At 38.9% G+C, this 23,197-nt stretch overlaps 1 protein-coding gene across 2 annotated transcripts; it reads left to right on the top strand.

Moving 5' to 3' along the window:
- Nucleotides 1–3,814: 3,814 nt before the first annotated feature.
- ELOC (elongin C) lies at nt 3,815–22,880 on the top strand. 2 transcript variants are annotated; one of them, XM_061123502.1, is made up of 4 exons: nt 3,815–4,302; nt 14,302–14,355; nt 16,402–16,545; nt 22,454–22,880. In XM_061123502.1, the coding sequence occupies exons 2-4, from the start codon at nt 14,352–14,354 to the stop codon at nt 22,642–22,644; spliced, it is 339 nt and encodes a 112-aa protein (XP_060979485.1). In that variant the 5' UTR covers nt 3,815–4,302; nt 14,302–14,351; the 3' UTR covers nt 22,645–22,880. The 2 variants fall into 2 exon arrangements, with proteins under 2 accessions (XP_060979485.1, XP_060979484.1); XM_061123501.1 differs by lacking the exon at nt 3,815–4,302 and adding an exon at nt 4,327–4,475.
- The last annotated feature ends 317 nt before the right edge of the window (nt 22,881–23,197 follow it).

Below are 23,197 nucleotides of genomic sequence, written 5' to 3'. Positions count from 1 at the left end.
TGTGCTAATTTGCTGTACAGCAAAGTGACTCCGTTATACACATATATACATTCTTTTTTCGTATTCTTTTCCATTCTGGTTTATCCCAGGAGACTGGATATGGTTCCCTGTGCCATACAGTACAACTTTGCTGTTTATTCATTCTAAATGTAGTAGTTTTGTCTGTGAATGTGTTTCATAGGTATGTTTGTTGGTGCCATATTTTAGATTGCACATAAAAGTGATATCGTACAGTATTTGTCTTTCTGACTCACTTCACTTAGTATGATACTCTCTAGTTGTATCCATGATGCTGCAAATAGCATTATTTTGTCCTTTTTTTATGAATGAGTAATATTCCTTTGTGGACGTCCCAGGTGGCTCAGTGATAAAGAATGTGCCTGTAATGCAAGAGCTGCGTTTTCCATCCCCTGGGGTTGGGAAGATCCCCTGGAGAAGGAAATGGCAACCCACTCCAGTATTCTTGACAGGTTGTTTCCAGGGTTTGGCTATTGTAACTTCACTTCCTTTATCTTCTGCTTATCTTTTAATGTCACTTGACTCTCCTGGGGGTCCAGTGGTTAAGACTCTGTGCTTCCAATGCAAGGGCTGCCAGTTCCATCCCCACTTGGGGAACTAAGATTCCAGGTCACCTGAGAAAAAAGAAAAACCTCTTGCTTTAGTGTAGTACATATTACAAACAACATCAATTAGCCATTATTGTACTGATACATTGGAGAAGGCAATGGCAGCCCACTCCAGTACTCTTGCCTGGAAAATCCCATGGGTGGAGGAGCCTGGTAGGCTGCAATCCATGGGGTCGCTACAAGTCGGACATAACTGAGCAACTTCACTTTCACTTTTCACTTTCATGCATTGGAGAAGGAAATGGCAACCCACTCCAGTGTTCTTGCCTGGGGAATCCCAGGGACGGAGGAGCCTGGTGGGCTGCTGTCTATGGGGTCGCCACGAGTCGGACATAACTGAAGCAACTTAGCAGCAGCAGTACTGATACATATTTAAATTTGCTGTTCATATAGTGTTTAATAGCTCTAAAAAGATAAACTGAGGCACACTAAAATTTCTGAGAATTTATTTGAGCAAAACTTTATTCCAATTGTACAACACCAAACTTGAAACGGTCATGAGCATGCCACTGACAGGAGCTAGGGGCAAGGTTTTTATAGAGAAGATGCACATTCAAAGCAAGGAAATTATTTGATTGTTATAGCTTATGCTGTTGCATTATTTGAGAAAAATCTCATTGGATGTTTGTGATTGGTTGTTCCTACCCTTGAGGTATTCACAGGATTGAATCTGGGGTTGCTCATTAACCTACCAAGACATCAGAGTCATCTCAGTCTAATGCCTTTTTGTATGATTACTTCAACAATACATTGAGAGAATGTGAATTTTTATTTTCCATTAAGCTTAGTTTCTTCCTACAGAAACTGTAGGCAGATGGAAATACTATTTGGTCTACTCAGAGTTTCTAAATAGCTGAAATGAGATCATATTCTGAAAATGTTGTGCTATAGAGTTATATGAAATTATTATTCATGGTTAAAGATTTCCCAATTCTAGTAGTTTAGAGATATTTTTAAAATATATACTACTTGAGTGCGATTTTAGAATGATACTAAGGCTGTTTTCAAAATAATCCTTGATTTCCCCATTCAGACCGTCTGAGAGGGTTTTAAGACGGAGGCTCATGGAAAAATTGAAAATGGGTATCCCTTGTAGACTGTATGGCCACCATTATTTTTTTTTTCTTTTTTGGCCACCATTATTATATGTAATTTTTGTTTGTTTTTTAGCTATCTTTCCTTCCCATCCACCCTGCCCTTTCCCCTCCTTTAACTTAAGCTTAAGGACAGAATGGTATGATGGAAAAAAGAAAAGAGAATTTTTGGTAAACCCAGTATTTAATAAGAACCCTAAATACTTCTTTATACTGGGTTGGAAGTTAAACCAGGAGAGTCTTTTAGGAAAAGAATTTGTCAACAGATTATCAAGAACTTTTAAAATGTTCATATTCTAAAGAAACAGAAACATGGTCAAAGATTTCTGCAGATCCTGAATACAGTATTACATAAAGTGACTTGAAAATAAGGTCAATGTCCAACATTTAAGAAAATACTTAAGTGACTGATGGTACATTTAGACAGTGTAATTCTATAGACATTAAAAATGATGTTGTGGAGATTTTGGTTACAAAAGTGTGGGTTATTGAGGTTTGTTAAGTAGGAAAATAAATAGTATAAAGAACCATATAAATACAGTATAATCTATGTAAAAGTGTATTGAAACACCAAATGTATCTGCAATTTCTACATTTTTATAACCATGTATAATACATTTACTATATGTAAATAATAAATTATTATTTACATTATAAATAATATCCTAAGTAAATTTTGCATTTTTAAAAAACAATCCTTGACTAGATTTTAGCCCTAAATCTGGCATTAGTTAGCCTCAGCATCCTCACCTGAAAAATTCTATCATTTTCTAGGCAACCAACATAGTGATCCTTTTAGAAGGTGATAAGGCAATGAGGAAATGGACGTTTTAAGGGGTGAAAACAACACTCCTGAAGTAAAGGAGGAAAAGTTCAGTTGAAAATGAGCCCACAGACTCCTCATCCCATTGCCTCTCCACCTTACCAAACTCTATTCTGAGCTAATACAACCAAAAAACCTTAAGCATTTTTGCAAAGGCTTGGAAAAATTAACCCCCAACAGTCTGTCTGGTATTGCTTTTGCAACACTTTTTAATCTGCCAAATGAACTAAAAGTGTCTTTCAGGCAAAAGTCACTAATTAGGTCAACAAACTCTGGGTGCCTGTGTTTTCCTTTTGTGGACATCATTACACAACAGTCCTAGTTGAGCAACTTGCAATGGTGAGAGTCTTGGCCCTACATTCCTTTCATGCCTCAGTCCAGTAAACAGAGGGTGAACTTTATTTAGCTGTTTCACTCTTCCTGGAAGGGTGCCTAAATTTCACCACAGGAAAGCAAGTAAAGGCAGCTCTGACTTATGATAGTTCAGTTTATAATTTCTTGACTTTATGATGGTGCAAAAGCTGTAAGATTCAGAAGAAACCATACACAATTTGGAATCTTAATCTTTTCCTGAGCTATATTCAGTATGAAAGATGCAGTATAATACTCTCTCCTCGGTTTTGAAGCTTCTAATCACTTACCCAATCAGGAGGGTAAACCACCTATACACTTACATTATGTTTTTCACATTCAGTACAGGAATCAATAAACTACCTGAGATAATCAACACTCTATTGTAAAATAAGCTTTGTATTTGATGATCTCGGCCCAACTGCCGGCTGATATAAGTATTCTGAGCACAGTCTAAGGTAAGCTAGGCTAAATTGTGTTGAATAGGTTAGGTCTAACCAGTGCATTTTAGACTGGTATTTTCAACTTCCCATGAGGTTTCAGGATAGAACCCTATCTTAAGTGGAGGTAAGATCTGTAAAAAGGATAGGCAGATGGGAGGAGTGGGGAGATAGTGCGCCGAGGAGACAGTGGGAGAAGACAGCAGAGGAAGGAGGGGCAGAGGGGGCGTGCAGTGACAAAGATGGTGTCAGAATTGAGTACTCGTGGCCGTAGTTTCTGTGTATGATTTCAGAATCCAAATGAGCAACCGGATGGCTGGAGGGAGACAGGATATGGGGTTAAGGCCTCCGAGTGGGGGGGGGTGGGGGGGGGCGTGGCTGTTTTCAGTAAACACTGAAAGTACCGGGAAGAGAGGAAATGAGGCCAGCTATTTCACGAGCTGCCGAGATGCTCTTCAATAAGCTCTGCAACTTTTCACAAAAGACAGAAACTGCTTCATAAAGAGCACGATCTTGTTAGCATAGAAACCGCACCCCCACTTTCCGACGTTTCTTCTGCAGACGTCTGCTACCTCTAGGCTTACCCGCAAAGGAGGGGCAGGGACAACCTCCAAAATTACCAGACTCTTTAAGACTCGGCGTGAGAAACTACAAGTTCCAGATTGCAGCGCTGACTCCGCCAAACACGTCAGTACCCACCAGAGAAACTACAAATCCCAGGATGCAATGCTGCCTCGGACCCCCGACCCCCTCCACTCCCAGCAACGCTTCAAGAATGAGGTCCCTTCGGAAATCAGATTAAGGTCGGCGCTGCATGCTGGGAATCAGAAGACCCAAAATAGGATTGGCTGAGCCTTTTCCCGGCACCGCAGTCCTCTCAGGCTGGCCCGTGGGAGAAGGGAGAGGGCGCTGCGCACTTCCTGTAGACGCCGGCAAGCAACGGCCTCGGCGCGTCTCCGCCTCACCAGGTACTAATCTCCCGCGCGTAGAAAGCATCTGTGACCCAGCGGAAGTGATTCCTCTTGCTGCCCCGGAACCCACGGCGGCAGGCAGCTGGGGGTGGGGGGGCGGCCCTGGTGTAGGGGCTGTGGCGGTGCGCGGGGACCCGGTGCGGTGGCTGCGGTTGCTGCGGAGCTGACGAGTGAGTCTCGGGCTAGGGTGGGAACGGAGCTCTGGGCCCGCGTGGGGGACGGGGGAGGCTCGTATTGGGTGCTCTCGCCATCCCACTTCCCACCCCTTCCCATTTGGGCGGGGAAGGAACGGAAGCTTAACCTTCCCCTGCCGCTTCGGCTCCTGGTTTGGGGGAGGGGAGAGGAGGGCGGCGGGACCTTCCCTGGCGCGGCTCGGTGGGCTTGGAAAAGGGAAGAAGGAGGGGCGGCGGCTGGCGAGACTGGGCCTCTTCGGGGTTGAGCGCGAGGAGGGTGGAGTTAGGAGCATGGCAGCCCTGTCGCTTTTCCTTTTTTGCTTTCCCCGGGTGCACTCAGGCTCGTCCATTCCTTGGAGTCAGTCCCGTCACAGAAGAGGGCCCTCGCGCTTTCCTGAGGCGGGTCACCGAGAACTTTACCTTCGGGGCAACTTGTTGGGTGATCTCTGCCCGACTTGGTTTGGGTCTGTCGAGCATCTGCCGCCCAGTCTTATCTGATGGAGGCAGCTAGTGTCAAGTACGGTGGCCATTAAGTTTCTCCTGTGGACCTCTTTAGTATAGTTTATGGAGTTCGAGTTATTAGTGCGAGCATTTCTACTCTGCGTCGCCTTCAGTATAGAAAACAACCGAAATCCTTTAGAGTTTTAAAACCTTATTTTCAAACTGCCAAATTTGCTTTTTGATCTCCAGATAGTTTTCCTGTTTTGTTTAGTGGACTAAAATGAGACATCTCCGATCTCGTTTACATTGTAATTGTGGTATAATTCATGATGTTGAAACATCACTGTTCACATGTGGATTCATTCATTTCGGAGATACAATGGCAAAGAGACAACTATGGCCCCTGTCGTCTGGATATTAAGTGCTTATTGCCAGTGATGATTTTGGCCTCATAATTTTTAAAGGACTGTCCTTTTTCCTTAAGTATGTGATCGACCTAATAACCAATAACTACCATTCCAAAGTATATATATAAATTTATTTCAAATGGAAGATGCTAGTTTCTTTGCATTGTGGTAATTCTGTAATATGATTAGGCAATAGTTTGTAGTCAGAAGTTAGAGTCAGTTCTATATATCAAGTTATAAAGTAATATTTGTATATTATAAATTGCTTTTTGGATTTTTTTTTTTTGTAGATTTTTCAGTATTAGAAAATAATCTGAAATGTCTTTGTATTTATATTGGTATGTGTTAATGCATTGTAGGTAATCCGTCCTATATGTTTACTGTTCCATTATTAAATAAGATCAGAAAAATCTCATCAGTGATTTCAAGCTTTGGTGATTAAGAAAACTATAGTGCCATTCACTCAAATATTTATTGAGCATCTTCATCTTCTATATGTTAGGCACTACATATGAGGCCTGCCCTCCTGGAGCTTGAGGAAAGAGAGACTGTACATTAAGTAAGCAAATATAGTTTCAGATGGCGATAAGTGTAAAGAATATAACTAGATTTAGAGTTAGATTAAGTTAGGGTGACTAGGGTGGGAGTGTGTAATTTTGAAAGAGACGTGCTCAAGGAAGACCCACTTCTCTGAAGACTTAATGTTTTGCTTGGAGACCAAAATAATGAAGATCTGAAGGAAGAGTTTTTGAGAGAGCAGTAACTGCAAATGCATAGACCTCAAGAGAAATGAACTTGACCCATTACAATACTTAGAAGGTCAGTGTGGCTGGAGCATGAGGAAAAGTGATGGGAGATGGGAGCAGAATGGTTAGCAAGCAGTAAATCAAATGGAACTTTTTGCTCTGTTTGTAATGAGAAGCCATTAGAGGATTTTGTGTAGGGGAATGCTTTTGATGACTAAGTGCTGAGTGGCAAATTGAGTTGGAGGAAACTGGAGAAACTAGCTCCTAAGGTGACTTGTAGTAGTTCAGTTGAGCTGTGGTAGCTTGAACTGGAGATGTAGAGTTGGAAGTGAGAAGCAGTCTGATTTGGAGTATAGTTTGAAGATGGAACCAAATGGGTCTTACTCTAACCCCAGGACAAAAAATCTGGAAGAACCACCTTGCTTTGCCCAAACATCTGGGTGAACAGTAGCACCATCTCCTGGAATGAGGAAGACAGGGGCAGGTGCACTGGTTTCTAAGCAATAAAGCAGGAGTTCTGTATAGAGTGTACTGAATTTGATAATTTTATACAGCTTAGAATATGTGCAGTAGTAGGCAATAGGATACCCACTACTGTTGCTCAGAGCAGAAGTCAGGCTCGGGAGATAATCTTGGAGTCATGTTTTATAGGTGGTACTTAAAAATATGGACCAGAGGACATCAAGAATATTGATGGAGAAGAGGACAGATGGCTGGGAAGGGAGCATTCTGGTCAGAGGAGCAGTGATGGGAACAGAAAGGCCAGGAGGGTGTGGCCTCTGTAATGCTAATGGAAGAAGAGATGGTGGAGTTAACTATAAAAGAGAAAGATGAGGATTACAAATTGTCCTAGTGACCAAGTAATTGAAATTTGACAAGAGCACTTTGATTGGACTAGTAGTCTAAAAAGATTGATTATTGTGGGTTATGGAGAAGTTGTGGTCCTGATGATGTTACAGCGTTTGATGTGTTGATGGGAATAGGGGCAGAGCAAAGTGTTTGGATCACTGTGGTAGGAAGGATGATTTTTATGCAGCTTTTGAAACAGGAAAATGGACAAAGTATATGGTATATAGGTATGCAGGTAGGATGAAGGTGGAAAAGACAAGGCATTTGAAGTGATTTGTTCTGTTTTCTTGAAATAAGTGAAGTTGTTAGGATAGGGAGGAGAGGAGTATGGGAGGTTTAAGAGAAGCTGTAAATTTTCTGAGTAGGAAAGCCAGTTAACTAGTTAGTTAGGGGGATCACTGTGATACCAAGTCCCTGTTTAAAGTGTGTGGCCATAGATTTAAAATTAGAGACCAGTCAAAATGGTTGTGAGTTTTCTTCAGCCAGTTCAGCTTTTTATTTGAGGCCTGAGCTGGGTAGAGAGTTGGACTGGCCAGGATTGGGATTTGGGGTGGGTTGGCTACATCAGAGGAGGAGCAGGGGGTTCAGGAGTATAGAGACTGTGACGTGTGTATGGTGCCAGCCCTCATGTTAACAGTGGACTGAAGCCTGCTCTGGGGTTGCTTTGTATTTGTTTTTTATTCTTAGTCCATTGTTGAAAGGTTTTTAAAAATTATTTTATAGTACATAGAATGTATAATTGTTGTGTCCTGCTCTTTGGGACCCCATGGACTGTAGCCCACTAGGCTCCTCTATCCATGGAATTTCCCAGGCGAGAATACTGGAGTGGGTTGCCATTTCCTTCTGCAGGGGATCTTCCCAACCCAAGGATCGAACCCATGTTTCCAGCACTGGCAGACTGATTCTCTACCACTAAGCCACCAGGGAAGTCCTTTTGCTCTTACTTTTTAGACTGAGACAAAGGAGTTTGGAGATCATTGCCTGAGAGGGAGATAAGGTTGGTTACAGGGTGTGGCAGACAGCCTCAGTGGAACACACAGCACTCTGGAGCTCTTGAGTTCTGTGCTGTGTGGGAGCCACTCTGCTTAATAAAGATGAGAAATTGGGAATTATGGGCATCTGTAGAGGGAGGGTGAATTTCAGATGGGTTCAGTCATAAAATGGTAGAGCTGGAAGGGACTTCAGACACAGTTTAGTCCGGTTTCCTCATTTGGGAGATGAAGAAACAGAAGTCTTATTACTTAAACCTATCTGAGTCTCAAGATAGAAAAAAAATTTTTTTTAATGTTTCAGCTGTGTTGCATGGCCTGTGGGATCTTAGTTCCTTGACCAGGGATTGAACCCATATCTTCTGCATTGGAAGCTCAGAGTCATAACCACTGTACCACCAGGGAAGTCCCAGAATGAGAATTTTATATCATCCTGAGACACAAATTCAGCAACACAATAAGCACATTCTAGGCAAAATATTCTAATGTCTTTTATCAACTAGAATTGTGTAACTTCTGTCAATTTGTATTAATGGCCAAAGCCTCTCTAATTGCCTCTTCAAATAGTCCTAAACATTAATTTTTGGTTAATGTAATTTACTTCATTTTCCAAAGTAATCATATTCTTACATATTATTAAGAACAAATTATCAGGCTGACTGACCATTGTTTCCTTCATAAGCAGCTTAGTTCCACATACTTGTTTCTTTTTAAAAAATCAGTTTTAAATCATAGTTTTCTAGTTAAATAACTAGAAATAACTAGTACTTTCAGACATGTATTTCAATGCTCTTTTTAAAAAAAAATTGAAGTGTCATTGACCCACAATACAACATTAGTTTCAGATGTACAGCATGTGCTGTGCTTAGTCGCTTAGTTGTGTCCAGCTCTTTGTGACCCCATGGACTGTAGCCCACCAGGCTCCTCTGTCCATGGGGATTGTCCAGGCAAGAATACTGGAGTGGGTTGCCATGCCCTCCTCCAGGGGATCTTCCCTACCTTGGGATCAAACCCAGGTCTCCCACATTGCAGGCAGATTCTTTACAGTCTGAGCCACCAGGGATGATTCAGTATTTCTGAACATTACAAAATGATCACCACGATGGTGAGTCTAGTACCGTCTGTTACTACACAAGGATGCTAAAATATTTGACTGTATTCCCCATGCTTTATGTTTTATCCACATGTTTCATGACTCCTAACTGGAAGTTTGTTACCTCTCTTTTTTTTTTTTTTTTTCCGAATTGAAGGATAATTGCTTTCAGAATTCTGTTGGTTTCTGCCAAATATCAACATGAATCAGCCGTAGGTATATGTATGTCCCCTCCCAAGTTTTGTACCTCTTAATCTCCCTTGTCTGACTCATTCCTCCACCCTATTCTCGTGTGGCAACCCCCGGTTTGTTCTGTGACTCTGGTTCTGTTTTGTTAACATTTGTTCATTCATTTTGGTGTTTAGATTCCACATGTAAGTGAGATCATACAGTTTTTGTCTTTCAGTCTTTGACTTAACTGACTTATTTTACTTAGCATGATACCCATGTTGTCGCAGATGGCAAGATCTCATTCTTCTTATGACTGAGTAATACTCTTTTGTATGAGTAATCTTGTATTGTGTATGTCCCATCTTTATCCATTCATCTGTTGATGGGCACTTAGATTGCTTCCATATCTTGACTTTTGTAAATAATGCTAAAATGAATGCAGGGGTGCATGCATTTTTTTTTGAATTAGCATTTTTGTTGACTTTAGAAAAAATCTGCAGAAGTGTAACGCTGGATCTATGGTAGTGCTATTTTTAATTTTTTGAGGAACTTCCATGCTGTTTTCCATGGTGGCTGCATCAATTTACAGTCCTACCAATGCTGTGTAAGGGTTCCCTTTTCTCCACATCTTTGCCAGTGCTTGTTATTTATTAATTGTCAAAAATGATGATAGCCATTCTGATGGGTCTCAAGTGGTATCTTATTACAGTTTCTATTTGCATTTCCCTGGTGATTTTTGATGTTGAGCATCTTTTCATGTATTGGTTGGCTATCTGTGTGTCGTCTTTGGGAAAATGTCTACTCTGGTCCTCTTCCCATTTTTCAGTTGGGTTGATTGGGGGGTTTTGATTTTGAGTTGTATGAATTCTTTAAATATTGGGTTGGCCAAAAAGTTTATTCTGGCTTTTCCTTAAGATGTTAACGAACTTTTTTTGTTGTTGTTCAATCACTCAGTTGTGTCCTACCCTTTTTGACCTCATGGACTGCAGCACATCAGGCTTCCCTGTCCTTCACTATCTCTCAGAGTTTGCTCAAACTCATGTCCATTGAGTTGATGATGCCATCCAACCGTTTCATCCTCTGTAACCCTCTTTCCTTCTGCTCCAGCCTTTTCCAGCATCAGGGTCTTTTCCAGTGAGTTGACTCTCCGCGTCAGGTGACCCAAGTATTGGAGCTTCAACTTTGGCCAACCCCATATTTTGGGTATTAACCCCTTATCAGACATACTGTTTGCACACTTCTCCCATTCAATAGGTGGCCTTTTAATTATGTTAACAGTTTCATTTGGTTTGCATAAGCTTTTTCTTTAGTTTGATATAGTTCCATTTGTTTACTTTTGCTTTGTTTTCCTTGCCTGAGGAGACATATCCCACAGAATACTGCTAAGACCAGTGTCAAGGAATGTACTGCCTATGTTTTCTTCTTGGAGCTTTATGATTTCAGGTCTTATGTTTAAGTATTTAATACACTTTTGAGTTTATTTTTGTATATGGTGTGAGAAAGTTCAGTTTTGTTTCTTTTGCATATAAGCTGCCCAGTTTTCCCAACACCATTTGTTGAAGAGGCTGTCTTTTTCTCACTGAATATTTTTGCTTCTTTTATCATAGATGAATTGATCATGTAACTGTGGTCTCATTTCTGGGCTCTCTGTTCTGCCATTAGTCTATGAGACTGTTTTTACATACTGTTGGGATTACTGTAGTTTGCAGTATGGAGAAGGAAATGGCAGCCCACTCCAGTATTCTTGCCTGAGAAAGCCCATGGACAGTGGAGCCTGATGGGCTCCAGTCCATGGGGTCACAAAGAGTCAGACACGACTGAGCAGCTGACCACAGCGTAGCATGCCTTCTGCATCTTACGTGTAAGACTCCGTTCATCACTGAGCGCTAGACAGCAGCACAGCAGCTTGTAGTGGAATTTAAAAGCAGGGAACATGTTCCCTCTATTCTTTCTCAGAATTGTTTTGGCTATTCAGGGTCATTTTTATATATTTTCCTGCAGAAAACATGAGTTTAATCGGTGAGAAATCATTTATTTTTCATAAATGGCATGAAACTATACCTATCATTCTTTTCTGCTTTTAAAAAAAATCAACAGTTTACCTTGGTGGTATTTCCATGTTATTATATACATATATTTTAACTTAATCTTTTTCACTGCCCCAGAATGTTTCATAAGTTTATACTGTTTTTGTTTCATATTACCCATTTCCCCTCCCATTCAAATCTTGGATCTTAGCAAGTTTTAATGTTTTAGTTTTCATGTGGCCATTGGAATCAAACATTTTTATAGGGGTCTGTGAGCTATTTGTATTTTTTTCTTCTGATATGTTTCTAGAGTTCAGTGGGTTTTTTTTTTTTTAACATTTGGTTCTTTAATCGCTATTGTATTCTTGTGAGTAATGAGTCAGACATCTGCAGAACTGTAGATTTGCAGCTGTTGCGCTCATCTGCTTTGCTAATCCAAGCAAGTCAGCTGAAAAACTGTTAGAACTAGTAAGAGAGTTCTGTGAAGATGATGGAATACAAGGTCAACTTACCAAATGTAAAAGGTTTTCTTTAAAACACCAGCAATAGCCTTTCAGAAAGTATAACATAAAACAGATCTCATTCATAATGGGAACTGTCAAGTACTAAAAGTAGACCTAACAAGAAATGTGTGATCACAGAATGGGGACTTGCCCAACTCTTTAGCAAAAGCATGTTTATCACACTGTTGTGTGATTAAAACTAGGGATATTGATCAGGTAATAAACAAGATTGATGGAACAGAATACAATCTAGGAATCCATGTAATATAGTGTATGATAGTAATATAGTAGTAATATAATGTATGTAGTAATATAGTGTATGATAAAGGTAACATTTCAAATAAGGGATGGGCAGTTAAAAGATCTTTTTGGTGTTCAATGACACTAGGCTGAAAACTGACTTCAGTATAGGCCTTAGGCTCACCAGAATTTCTGTTTTTTACCAAAACATTTTTTAAAAAATGCTAAGAGTAATTTTATATATGACACTTTAAAAGCACAATGACATCAAGCCTTTGTTCATGTCTTCTGCCTAGAACTATTCTCAACCCACTGTTCAACCACTTCCTTTTACCTACCTAATTCGTATTTCGAGAACTTGCTCAGTTATGGAGTAAATGTTCACACTGAGCTTTTGTAACTCCAAACTTAGATTTATATATATATAAATATATATATATGTATATCTGTGGGTTAAGTCCAAATTTAATCATTTCAGTTATTTTAACTTCTTAGGTATCAGAGTCTATCTACTCTTGCTGATACTGATTTACTCTTTGTTACTAATGGGGAGCTCCCTTCCCCACCCAACCTTTAACCCTTGTATAAATTATGGAATTTATTTACTATATTAAGAAGTCTGTAGAAAAACTGTTGCTACCCAGAGGGCTTCTAAGGTGTGACTTTTCATGGTTGCTTAGCAACTGCTAGTTAAATAAACATCCTAAAGGTTTTCCTCTGGAGATTTTTTAAAGAAAAGAAATTCTTGAAATTCTACCTTTTTTAGCATCTTTTCCTTTTGTGTGTGTGTGTTTTAGGATGAGTACAAAGCAGTATGAACAGAAGAAACTAATAATGACTGAAAAATGTGTTAAATTGCTTACTGTTATTACCATAAAATGACATAGTACTGGTTTTAAATTTTAAATAACTATCCAAGGATTTATATTGGCACCTCTCAACAGTAGTGGAAAAGAAGTTTTAACAGGAGCCAGAATTTATTACCATGGCTTTATGGAATAATGGAAGGGAATGTGGGCTCTAAAGCAAACCTATCTAGGTTTAAATTCTCATGTTGCCACTTAAGCTATGGAAGCCTTGAGCAAGTAGAGCAGCCTCTTAGTGTTTACTAGTCTCTACAACGGTAGTGAAGGCTTCCCTGTGGAAGTATTGTTTTAAAATAAGATAATGTATGCAAGGAATTTAATGCAGTGTTTACACTCATTAGACCCTCAACTTGGTACTAATGTTATGTTGCCTGCTTTAGACATGGCCGTTTAAATATCTCCCTCCATTCTTGGAGAGTGTTCTAGACTAACATTTAATTTTTACTCCTACTCTGTCACTCCCTGGAGCGAATCATTCAGCCTCACTATACATCAATGGTATCATTTTTTAAGGTGAGGGATTACATAGATTTAGGGCTTCCCTGGTGGTGGCTTAGATGATAAAGAATCTGCTTGTAATGCAGGAGCCCAAGGTTCGATCCCTGGATTGGGAAGATACCCTGGAGAAGGGAATGGCTATTCACTCCAGTATTCTTGCTGGGAGAATTCCGTGGAGATAATAACCTGGAAGGCTACAGTCTGTGGGGTTGCTAAGAGTCAGACACAACTGAACAACTAACACTTTAACTCGACATAGATTTATTGGTCAGGAATTTCTTAGAGAACAGGGTAATTAGGATATGCTGTTTTCCTGGTAATGACATAAAAATAATGTTGGGAGAAATAAAATCCTCCTTTGAAGAAATGCTGTTAAAATACAAATTGCTGAAAATGTGAGCTCTTTTCTTTTAGCAATCATTTCTTTTGTAAAATTTAAGATTTCTCAAAAATTAATTTTTAACTCCTTCTTTGTTAAATCTCAGAACTTTGGTAGCCTCTGTGCAGAATGGAGGGAACAGTAACCTGTATTATAGATGTGCACACTTAGCTAAGAAGAGGGCAGGCCTTATGTTTTTTTTCTCATGAAAGTCACATCCTTGGGTTGATCATGTCATTCATTTAGCAAATACTTGCTTTAGTGTTTACCAGTGTCTAGCAGATATAATATACAAAGATGATTAAAGCCAAGAGTCACTTTCAAGTTCAGTTCAGCTCCTAATGAACAACATCTGTATTTTTAAACTGTAGTCAGAATAGTTACCTTAAAAAGGTAGGAGACAAATCTGTATTTAGAATTCCCTGTCCTGCAGGTGATCTTCTCTCAGATGTTCAGAAACTTGATACTCTTCCCTATTGTGGTGACTGGGAAACTTACCTAGCTGAGAGAGACCGAGTCCTTGCACTTGTAACACTAAAGGATGTATTAAATAATAATGGGTGAAAACATGTTACTCTGGCATTGATCTCAATATAGCATTGTTATATTTTCAGGAAACTACTAAAGTTCCTGTGGACGCAAAGTAGAATTTCATAAGAACATAATGGGTAAGTTATATGAAAGTAATTTTGTCATTCAGTTAGTTGAAGCTTTCTTCTCAAAGGTAGACCTTCAGAGTCGGTGAATGCAAGTAAGAAAATAGAGTGGATTGAAAATTAGTTGTTTATATCAACAGCTGTGTTTACTATATGTTTCTGAAAGGTAGATCAGTAACATTATTGTGCCAGATTTAATTTGTGATTGCTAGTGAGTAATTGTTACTTAAGAAATTAGAAACTCTCCTAACAGACATGGAAAATGGTTTCATTTAAAAAAAAAAAAAAAACCCAAAGTCACTAAATGTATAAATTTAAGTAGTTGATAATTATTTTTATTTTTGTTCTCAGAGGTTGGCAAAAACTTAAAAATCTGTATGCTTGAATAGTCTGTGATTTAGAAGTTACTTGCATTTTTGAGTCCCCCAGCTTTTTACTATGAAAAATTGTAAGAATAATACACTGTGGCCTTTGCCAATTAATGTTGTGCCATATTTGCTTTTCCTGTGTGTGTGTGTTTATATACCCACATATACATGCAAAAACACACATAAGCCTTTTTGCCTGTATTTATTTAGTTGTACATGTAATACTCAAGGAGTCTCCCAGGTGGTTCAGTGGTAAAGAATCTGCCTGCCGATGCAGGAGCTGCAGGAGTCTGGTTTGATTCCTGGGTTGGGAAGATCCTCTGGAGTAGGAAATGACAACCCTCTGTAGTATCCTTGCCTGGAGAATTTCATGGACAGAGGAGCCTAGTGGGCTGCAGTCGATGGGGTCACAGAGTTGGCCACAACTGAGCATGCAGCACGTAAAACTCCATACTGAACACTTAAGCATGCATCTCCCTGATTCAGCCCATATTCAAAATTTCAGTTTCTTCAATAGTGTTCTTCACAGTGGGTTTATTCTTTTTAAATCAAGGGCCCAGTCAAGGATTACTTCCTGTATTTATTTATATCTTTGTCTCCTTTAAATAGTTTCCTACTTTAGAGATTGGGTGAAGAGTGAAGTCTTCCCTAGCACATTTAAATTTAGGTTTGTCTGAATGGTTCCTCCTGATTAGATTCAGATTAAACAATTTTGGCAGTGGTAGAACATGAGTGATTTTGATATTTATTAATCTCAGTTTTAGGAATTTGTATTAACAGATGAATGAGTGAATGTATGTTTGTAATTAAACAGGGCTTCAGCTTCTGTACTTCTCACTAAGGCTTCCTGAGTTTTTAGAATGAGCTTTAAGATGTTTTCTTTCAAATATTGGTAATCATAAAAATTTAAATTCTGTCAATACAAACATGTAAAGTTATACATGTGAGAAAAGATTATAAACAGATATATAAAAATACATACTCCCTCAAAAAGTTACATTGCACAAACTCCTCTGGCTAAAACCAGCATGGAGGCAGTGGAGGTAGCTGCTAGCTACTTCACCTGTGCTTTGAATTTTTAAAGATGATACTTGTCTATATTCATTACTTCAGTATTCATGGAATAATTTAAACTGAGCAGTAAAACATTTTGGTCATTTTTTATGCATCAAGAGTAAAACGCTGAGTAAAGAAAGCCCTAATTTTGAGAATATGGGCTTGTCAGAAGTTGCACTCAAACGGCATACAAACATCTATTCCAAAACACAGTATACATTTTATTTTTAAAATGAGAATTTCAAATAACAGATTTAAAGTTTTACTATTTGAATGTTTTCTTTTAGTCTTAAATTCGAATGTGCTGCTATGTTCACGAATTGTTACTATTCCCTTGAAAATACTAGTATATTTTCGTTTAAAGTAAACATCCTTGGGAGTTCCCTGGTGGTCCAGTGGTTAGGACTCAGCACTTTTCGCTGCCATGGCCCAGGTTCAATCCGTGGTCAGGGAACTGAGATCCCACAAACTGTGCGGTTAGAATATTTAGAGACTAGTTATACAAGAAGTTAAAAACTTTAAAATCTTGGGAAATGGTCCAGGTCTGAGTTATTCAAATACTAACTTTGGTAAACCTGTTTGTTTTTAATCCATTTTGTAAGTCAGAAATAATTTTACTACTTCCTTACTTTAGATGGAGAAGAGAAAACCTATGGTGGCTGTGAGGGCCCTGATGCCATGTATGTCAAGTTGATATCTTCAGATGGTCATGAATTTATTGTAAAGAGAGAACATGCGCTAACATCAGGAACAATAAAAGCCATGTTGAGTGGCCCAGGTAGGTACATTTCTTTATTTCCTCTTAATATATTGTATCTTCACTTTCAATGTGTCATGAATGTGATTTAAGTTGAATTAGATAACTCATAACATTAAAAGAGAGACAGTAACTGTTCTAACATTAATTATTGCATGATTTTGTTGCATTCCCTGGTGGCTCAGGTGGTAAAGCCTCTGCCTGCATTGCAGAAGACCCGGGTTCGATCCTTGGGTGGGGAAGATCCCCTGGAGAAGGGAATGGCAGCCCACCCCAGTATTCTTGCCTAGAGAATTCCATGGACAGAGGAGTCTGGTGGGCTACCGTCCATGGGGTCGCAGAGTTGGACATGACTGAGCAGCTAACATTTTCACTATGTTGCATTGGGGAAAAATAGCATCTGCTATTTCCTGTTTTCAGTTATTTACTGCAGTTTTATTAAGACCAAACTGATTATTTTGTAACGGGAAGGATCGTTTCCCTCTGTTAGTTTCCTTAGTGAGTTCACCACAGAAGGACTGTGATTGGTGATTTGTGCTCCTGGTTACATGTGAAGTTTATGTAAGTTACTGCCTCCCAAATATCTATTCTTACTTTTACCTCAAGAAAGTTTTTCTTGAGGATTGGAATTTCTGGAGCATACAGTAATTCTATGCTTAACTCTTAGAGGAAATGCTGAACTGTTTGCACTGTGGCTGAACCATTTTACATTCCAACCAGCAGTGTATGAAGGTTCCGGTTTCTCCACATCCTCTCTGACATTGGTTATTTTCTGTTTTTCTGATTCTAGCCATCTTAGTAAGTGTGAAGTGGTGTCTCTTTACATTGTCCTTTGGATTAGCAATTCCCTAATGACTAACGATGTTAAACATACCTTTATGTGCTTTTTGGTCATTTGTATATCTTCTTTTGAGAAACATCTGTTCAATTCTGTTACCTATTTTTTTAGTTGACTTGTGTTTCTGAGTTGTTAAGAGTTCTGTATAAATTATGGGTGACTTCCCTGGTAGCTTAGCTGGTAAAGAATCTGCCTGCAATGCGGGAGACCTGGGTTCAGTCCCTGGGTTGGGAAGATCCCCTGGAGGAGGGCGTGGCAACCCACTCCAGCATTCTTGGCTGGAGAAGCCCATGGACAGAGGAGCCTGGCGGGCTCCAGTCCCTGGGATCACAAAGTCGGACACGACTGGGCGACTAAACACAGCACATAAATTCTGGACACTAGATCCTTACCAGATACATGATTTGCAAATATGTTCTGTATTCTGTAGGCTGTGTTCTTGATAGTGTCTTTTTCTGAGAGGGCTGCTGCATTGGATCTTCATTGCAGCACATAGAATCTTTGTTGTGTCATGTGAGATCTTTTGCTGTAGCACAGACTCTCTAGTTGTGGCATGTGGACTTAGCAGACTCAGTAGTTGTAGCACTTGGGCTTCATTGCTCCACACGAACCCTCGTCTCCTGCGTTGCAAGGCAGATTCTTTTTTTTTTTTTTTTCTCTTTTCAAGCTTTCAGCATTTGTATTGGAGTACAGCCAATTAACAAACAATGTTGTGATCATTTCAGGTGACCAGCAAAGGAACTCAGCCATACGTTTGCATGTATACATTCTCCCCCAAACTTCCTTCTCATCCAGGTTGGCAAGGCAGAATCTTACCCATTGGACCACCAGGACAGTCCTTTGATAGTGTCTTTTGATGTACTAAACCTTTTTTATTTTGATGAAATCCAATTTATTTTCTCTCTTGTTGTTTGTGATTTATGAGTCCTTTCTAAAAATCCATTGCCAAATTCAGTGTCATGAAGATTTACCCTTTTGTTTTCTTATGAGTTCTGTGGTTTAAGCTCTAACATTTAGGTCCTTGATATTAAGTTAATTTTTTATATAGTGTGAATCAACTTCATTCTTTTGCATGTGGACATCCCAGTACTATTGAAGAGATCATACTTTACTCCCTTGAATGGTCTTGGCCTCCTTGTTGATAGCAGTTGGCCATAAGTGTGTAGGTTTATTTCTGACTCTGAATTCTTCCTGTTGGTATATGTATCTATCCTTATACCCGTATAGCACTGTTTTGATTTCTGCAGCTTTGTAGTAAGTTTTGAAATTACGAAGTGTTAGGCCTCTAACTTATTCTTTTTCAAAATTGTTTTGGCTACTTGGGATCCTTTGCAATCCCTTTTTTATATATTTTACTATGGAAATTTTAAAACATAACCCAGATATGGAGAAAATAGCATAATATACCTTCCTGTACCCATCAACCAGCTTTGGTAGTTACCAGTATTTTGCCAATCTCGTTTCATCTTTCTGACTTTAAGAGTATTTTAAGCAAACTTCTGACATAATGCCATTTCATTTGCAGAAATCTATGATTGTTCCCCTGCAAACTCTTTTTTTTCTTTCCTAGACCATCAGTTTTTTTTTTTTTCCCATTTATTTTTATTAGTTGGAGGCTAATTACTTTACAATATTGTAGTGGTTTTTGCCATACATTGACATGAATCAGCCATGGATAGACCATCAGTCTTACTAGAGACAAGGTTATTTGTATAATGTCGACATCCAGATTAGACTTAAGTCATGTTTCATCTTGAAAACTCATAATTAGAACTCTGGAGGCTTGATTAAAATTCAGTTCCTCTCTCTAACAAGAGTACTCTGTAGTTAGAACTCTTATATTCCTGTTGTATCGTGTCTTTTAGCAATGCCAAGACTGGTTAGTGGGTTCCAGAGTTATCAAGCTGATTGGTCCATGAGCAGTTCCCCAGTCAGTCTTTCATATAATAGTTTTAGCATTCACTGGGGCTATTACTGAAATTTACTCCATTCAGAATTATAAAACAGGGATTTTCTAATTCTTGCGTTTCTTCTGGATTTATTACTTAGAATTCTCCAATAAAGAACTGTTTGGTTACCCTGAAATACAATCTGTACAGGGGGAAAAAAAAAGATAAACACTTGATTTTTTATTTCCCTTCTAATTTTTCAAAGTAGCGAATTGGTTCTCCAGCATCTTCCAATAGTAAAGAATGTTTGTTTTGTTTGCATGTATACATACATATGGGATATTTTTCAATCCTGTGCGGTCATTTTTACTGATGTTCAGATTGCTCCATTTGCTCCATTTTTACGCCAGAGGGGGCACATCAAGTTGGCTTCTGCGTCCTTGTGACACGGCTATATTAGTCTTGGATATCTACTGCTTTCTGTAATAACAAAAGTTCTCAAAATGAACAAAATGTTCATTTTGTGCACTATTTCTCAATCCTGAAAACAACTTTTTCTAAAGAGCCCTGGTTTTTTTGTTTTTGGTTGGCTGGGGTTTTTTTTAGTGGAAAATGGTACTTAGAGGCCCCTCTCTGGGTGCCAGCAGTACTCGTTGCTCCTGAGTTGAATTCCTTTTAGACTTTTCTTATAGACAGAACTAGGATGTACTTGAGGGGGGAAATTCAGGAATGCCAACAAAATCTTAGTTAAAAATTAAGATTAGAGAATTTTGGCTTCTTTTGTAGGCCTGATCTCCTTTAACATAAAACCAACTTTCATGTAAACATTAGTTTACATGAAAAGGAATGTATACTGATACATGCACCTTCAAAACATTATGCTAAGTGAAAGAAGCCAGACATGAAAAATCAAATATTGTATATTTCCATTTGTATAAAATATCCAGAATAGATGATTTCATAGAGACGGAAAATAAATTGGTGTTTTCCAGAGACTGGGGTGTGGGGGGAGGTGGGAAATAATTGCTTAAAGCGTGTGTGCTCACTTGTTCAGTCGTGTCCTACTCTTTGTGACCCCATCGATCATAGCCCATCAGGCTTCTCTGTCCATGGGATTTTTCAGGCAAGAATACTGGAGTGGGTTGCCATTCCTACACCAGGGGATCTTCCCAACCCAGGGATTGAACCTGGGTCTCCCACACTGGCTGGAAAATTTACTGCCACCTGGGAAGCCCTGCTTAAAGGGTACAAGGTTTTATCTGGGATGACAAAAATGTTTTGGAACCAGATAAGAGTGGATGGCTGCTCAGCACTGTGAATGTACACTGAATTACACATCTTAGATGGGGACTTTCATGTTATGTGCATTTCACCTCAAAAAAGCACTGTTTGTCTAGTGTCAAAGGCTTAACAACTGCCTGTTGGTAATATTTCATGCATATGTTCAAGCAAGAGAATTGTAGTTATTGGCAAACAAAAGCTGACTTCATTGCTATGAATTATTTGTTGATTCCTCTCCTTTTTTCTCATCCCAGCCTACCCCTAACCAACAGACATTAATAGAAAACTTTTAAAATACTCTTTTCTCAGAAAGTACATTTTTCTGTCTTTTTTTATTCAGTGCACAGTGCTAATGCTAGACGGTCAAGAAAATATTTTAACCTAATAGTAAAGGCTAAATTATCTTAAGTTTGTATAGCTAAAGAAATTTTGAGAGATCACTAAAAACAGTTTATGAACTGTTATTAAAGGGAAATATAATGACTTATGAGATCTCATTAACATGATCATGTTTTTAAAAACTAAAGAGGAAAACAGTGGATTTACTTCCTTGAAAAGATTTTTTTAAATTAGTGTTTCACTTATTGTTTATATTTACATGGCAACATAGCACAGAGCTCCTGATTATCGTAAATACTCAATTCCCTAGACTAGTGGTCCCCAACCTTTTTGGCCCCAGGGACCAGTTTTGTGAAAGACAATTTTTCCACAGACTTGGGGGCTGGGGTAGGGGAGTAGTTTGGGGATGATTTGTGCATTACATTTAATGTGCTCTTTATTTCTATTATTATTGCCTCAACTCCCCCTCAGATCCTCAGGCATCAGGTCCCGGAGGTTGAGGACTCTAGACCTAGACTGGATCTTCGGTGTGTCTGCTCAGAAATCAGAGCTAGCCACTTCATTTGATGCAAGTTGGGTTTATCCTTTTTGCATTATATTAGTCTGCCATAACAAAATACCAGTGACTGGACGATTTAAACAGAAATTTAGTTTCTCACAGTAGTTATTCACATCCCAAAGGATGGGAATAAAGATTTGGCAGGGTTGGTTTCTTCTGGGGCCTCCCTCCTTGCCTTGTAGACAACTGTCTTCTCCCTGTGTCTTCACATTGTTGTCTAACCTCTGTGTGTCTGGAACCTAACCTCCTGTTCTGATAAGTGAAAGTTGCTCAATTGTGTCCGACTCTGCAACCCTGTGGACTGTAGCTTGCCATGCTTCTCTGTCCATGGAATTCTTCAGGCAAGAATACTGGATTGGGTAGCCATTCCCTTCTCCAGGGGATCTTCCCAACCCAGGGATTGAACCCAGGTCTCCCGAATTGCAGGTGGATTCTTTGGGCAATAAGTATATATTTAACTTTATAAGATAGTGTCAGACTGTTTTCCGAAGTGGTTGTACTGTTTCACATTCTATCTGGCAATGTCTGTAGAGTTTAAATTTCTTGCCATAGTTTATTTTGCGGAATTTTAATTTACTTTATCTCTTTATTCATATGTGTGCATGTGCATGCTCAGTCATCTCTTGACTCTGCAGCCCCACGGACTGTAGCCTGCTAGGCTGCCCTGTGCATAGCATTTTCCAGGCAAGAATACTGGAATGGGTTGCCATTTCTTACTCCATTCTCCAAATGACTCGAAGTTACTTGGTTTGTTTTATTGGATTAGTACTTTAATGATAAAGTTATGAATTTTCAAAGAGCCAAAATTCTCTTTGCAGATGAACAAGGTGGAAGTCTAAAGTCAAAACATGACATGGAAAGTTCTGATAAGGATACCAGTCAAGTTGGTCCAGGACCTTAATTGCTTGTCTCCAAATATAGTCCCATTTGGGATTATTAGGAGTTAGCAATTTTGGAGGAACATAAGAATTTGGAGGAAAACACAGTTCAGCCCTTACATCACAAATCCCTTTTCTTTTCCAGGTCAGTTTGCTGAGAATGAAACTAATGAAGTCAATTTTAGAGAGATCCCTTCACATGTGCTATCGAAAGTATGCATGTATTTTACCTACAAGGTTCGCTACACTAACAGCTCCACGGAGATTCCTGAATTCCCAATTGCACCTGAAATTGCACTGGAACTGCTGATGGCTGCGAACTTCCTAGATTGTTAAATAAAATAAATTATAATAAACTGTTAACTCTTTTTCAGTATTTAATACCTGTAGTTCAGTTAGTACTTTTTTCATATATAGCATGTTGCCTGTGTGCAGTTGAACTTTAAAGTTCATTGCAAAGCAGATTATCTTCTGTTCTTTTGCATAGCAATCAGAGTTGAAGTTTGTTTGCTACATCAACAAATTAAGGACATTTTCACAAATTGAGAAATAAACAAATATACCAATTCGTAGGTGGTTTTGCCTTATCCTTTGGATGTGATTTTTTTAAATAAGAGAAATGATGATACAGTAAATGCTGAAATTTAGGCATAAATTGAACACGTTCTACAGGTAAATAATGGGGCTACGTATTTTTATGTTCTTAGTGTTTTTTTTTAAAAACCTATTCTGATCTTATAGCTGTCATTAGCATTACTAGAGTTATGCAATTGCATATAATTGCATTATAAACATGTTTATAACTTAGCCAAAATATTGATTTTTATAACTGTCAAAGACATGAGAGTTGAAATTTCTTATGTGTCTTTTGATAAACTGCAGTATTGTT

This window comes from Dama dama, chromosome 21, assembly GCF_033118175.1.
Source record: "Dama dama isolate Ldn47 chromosome 21, ASM3311817v1, whole genome shotgun sequence".
In the NCBI taxonomy this organism is placed as follows: Eukaryota; Metazoa; Chordata; class Mammalia; order Artiodactyla; family Cervidae; genus Dama; species Dama dama.
This window is presented reverse-complemented; position numbering and strand designations above follow the sequence as displayed.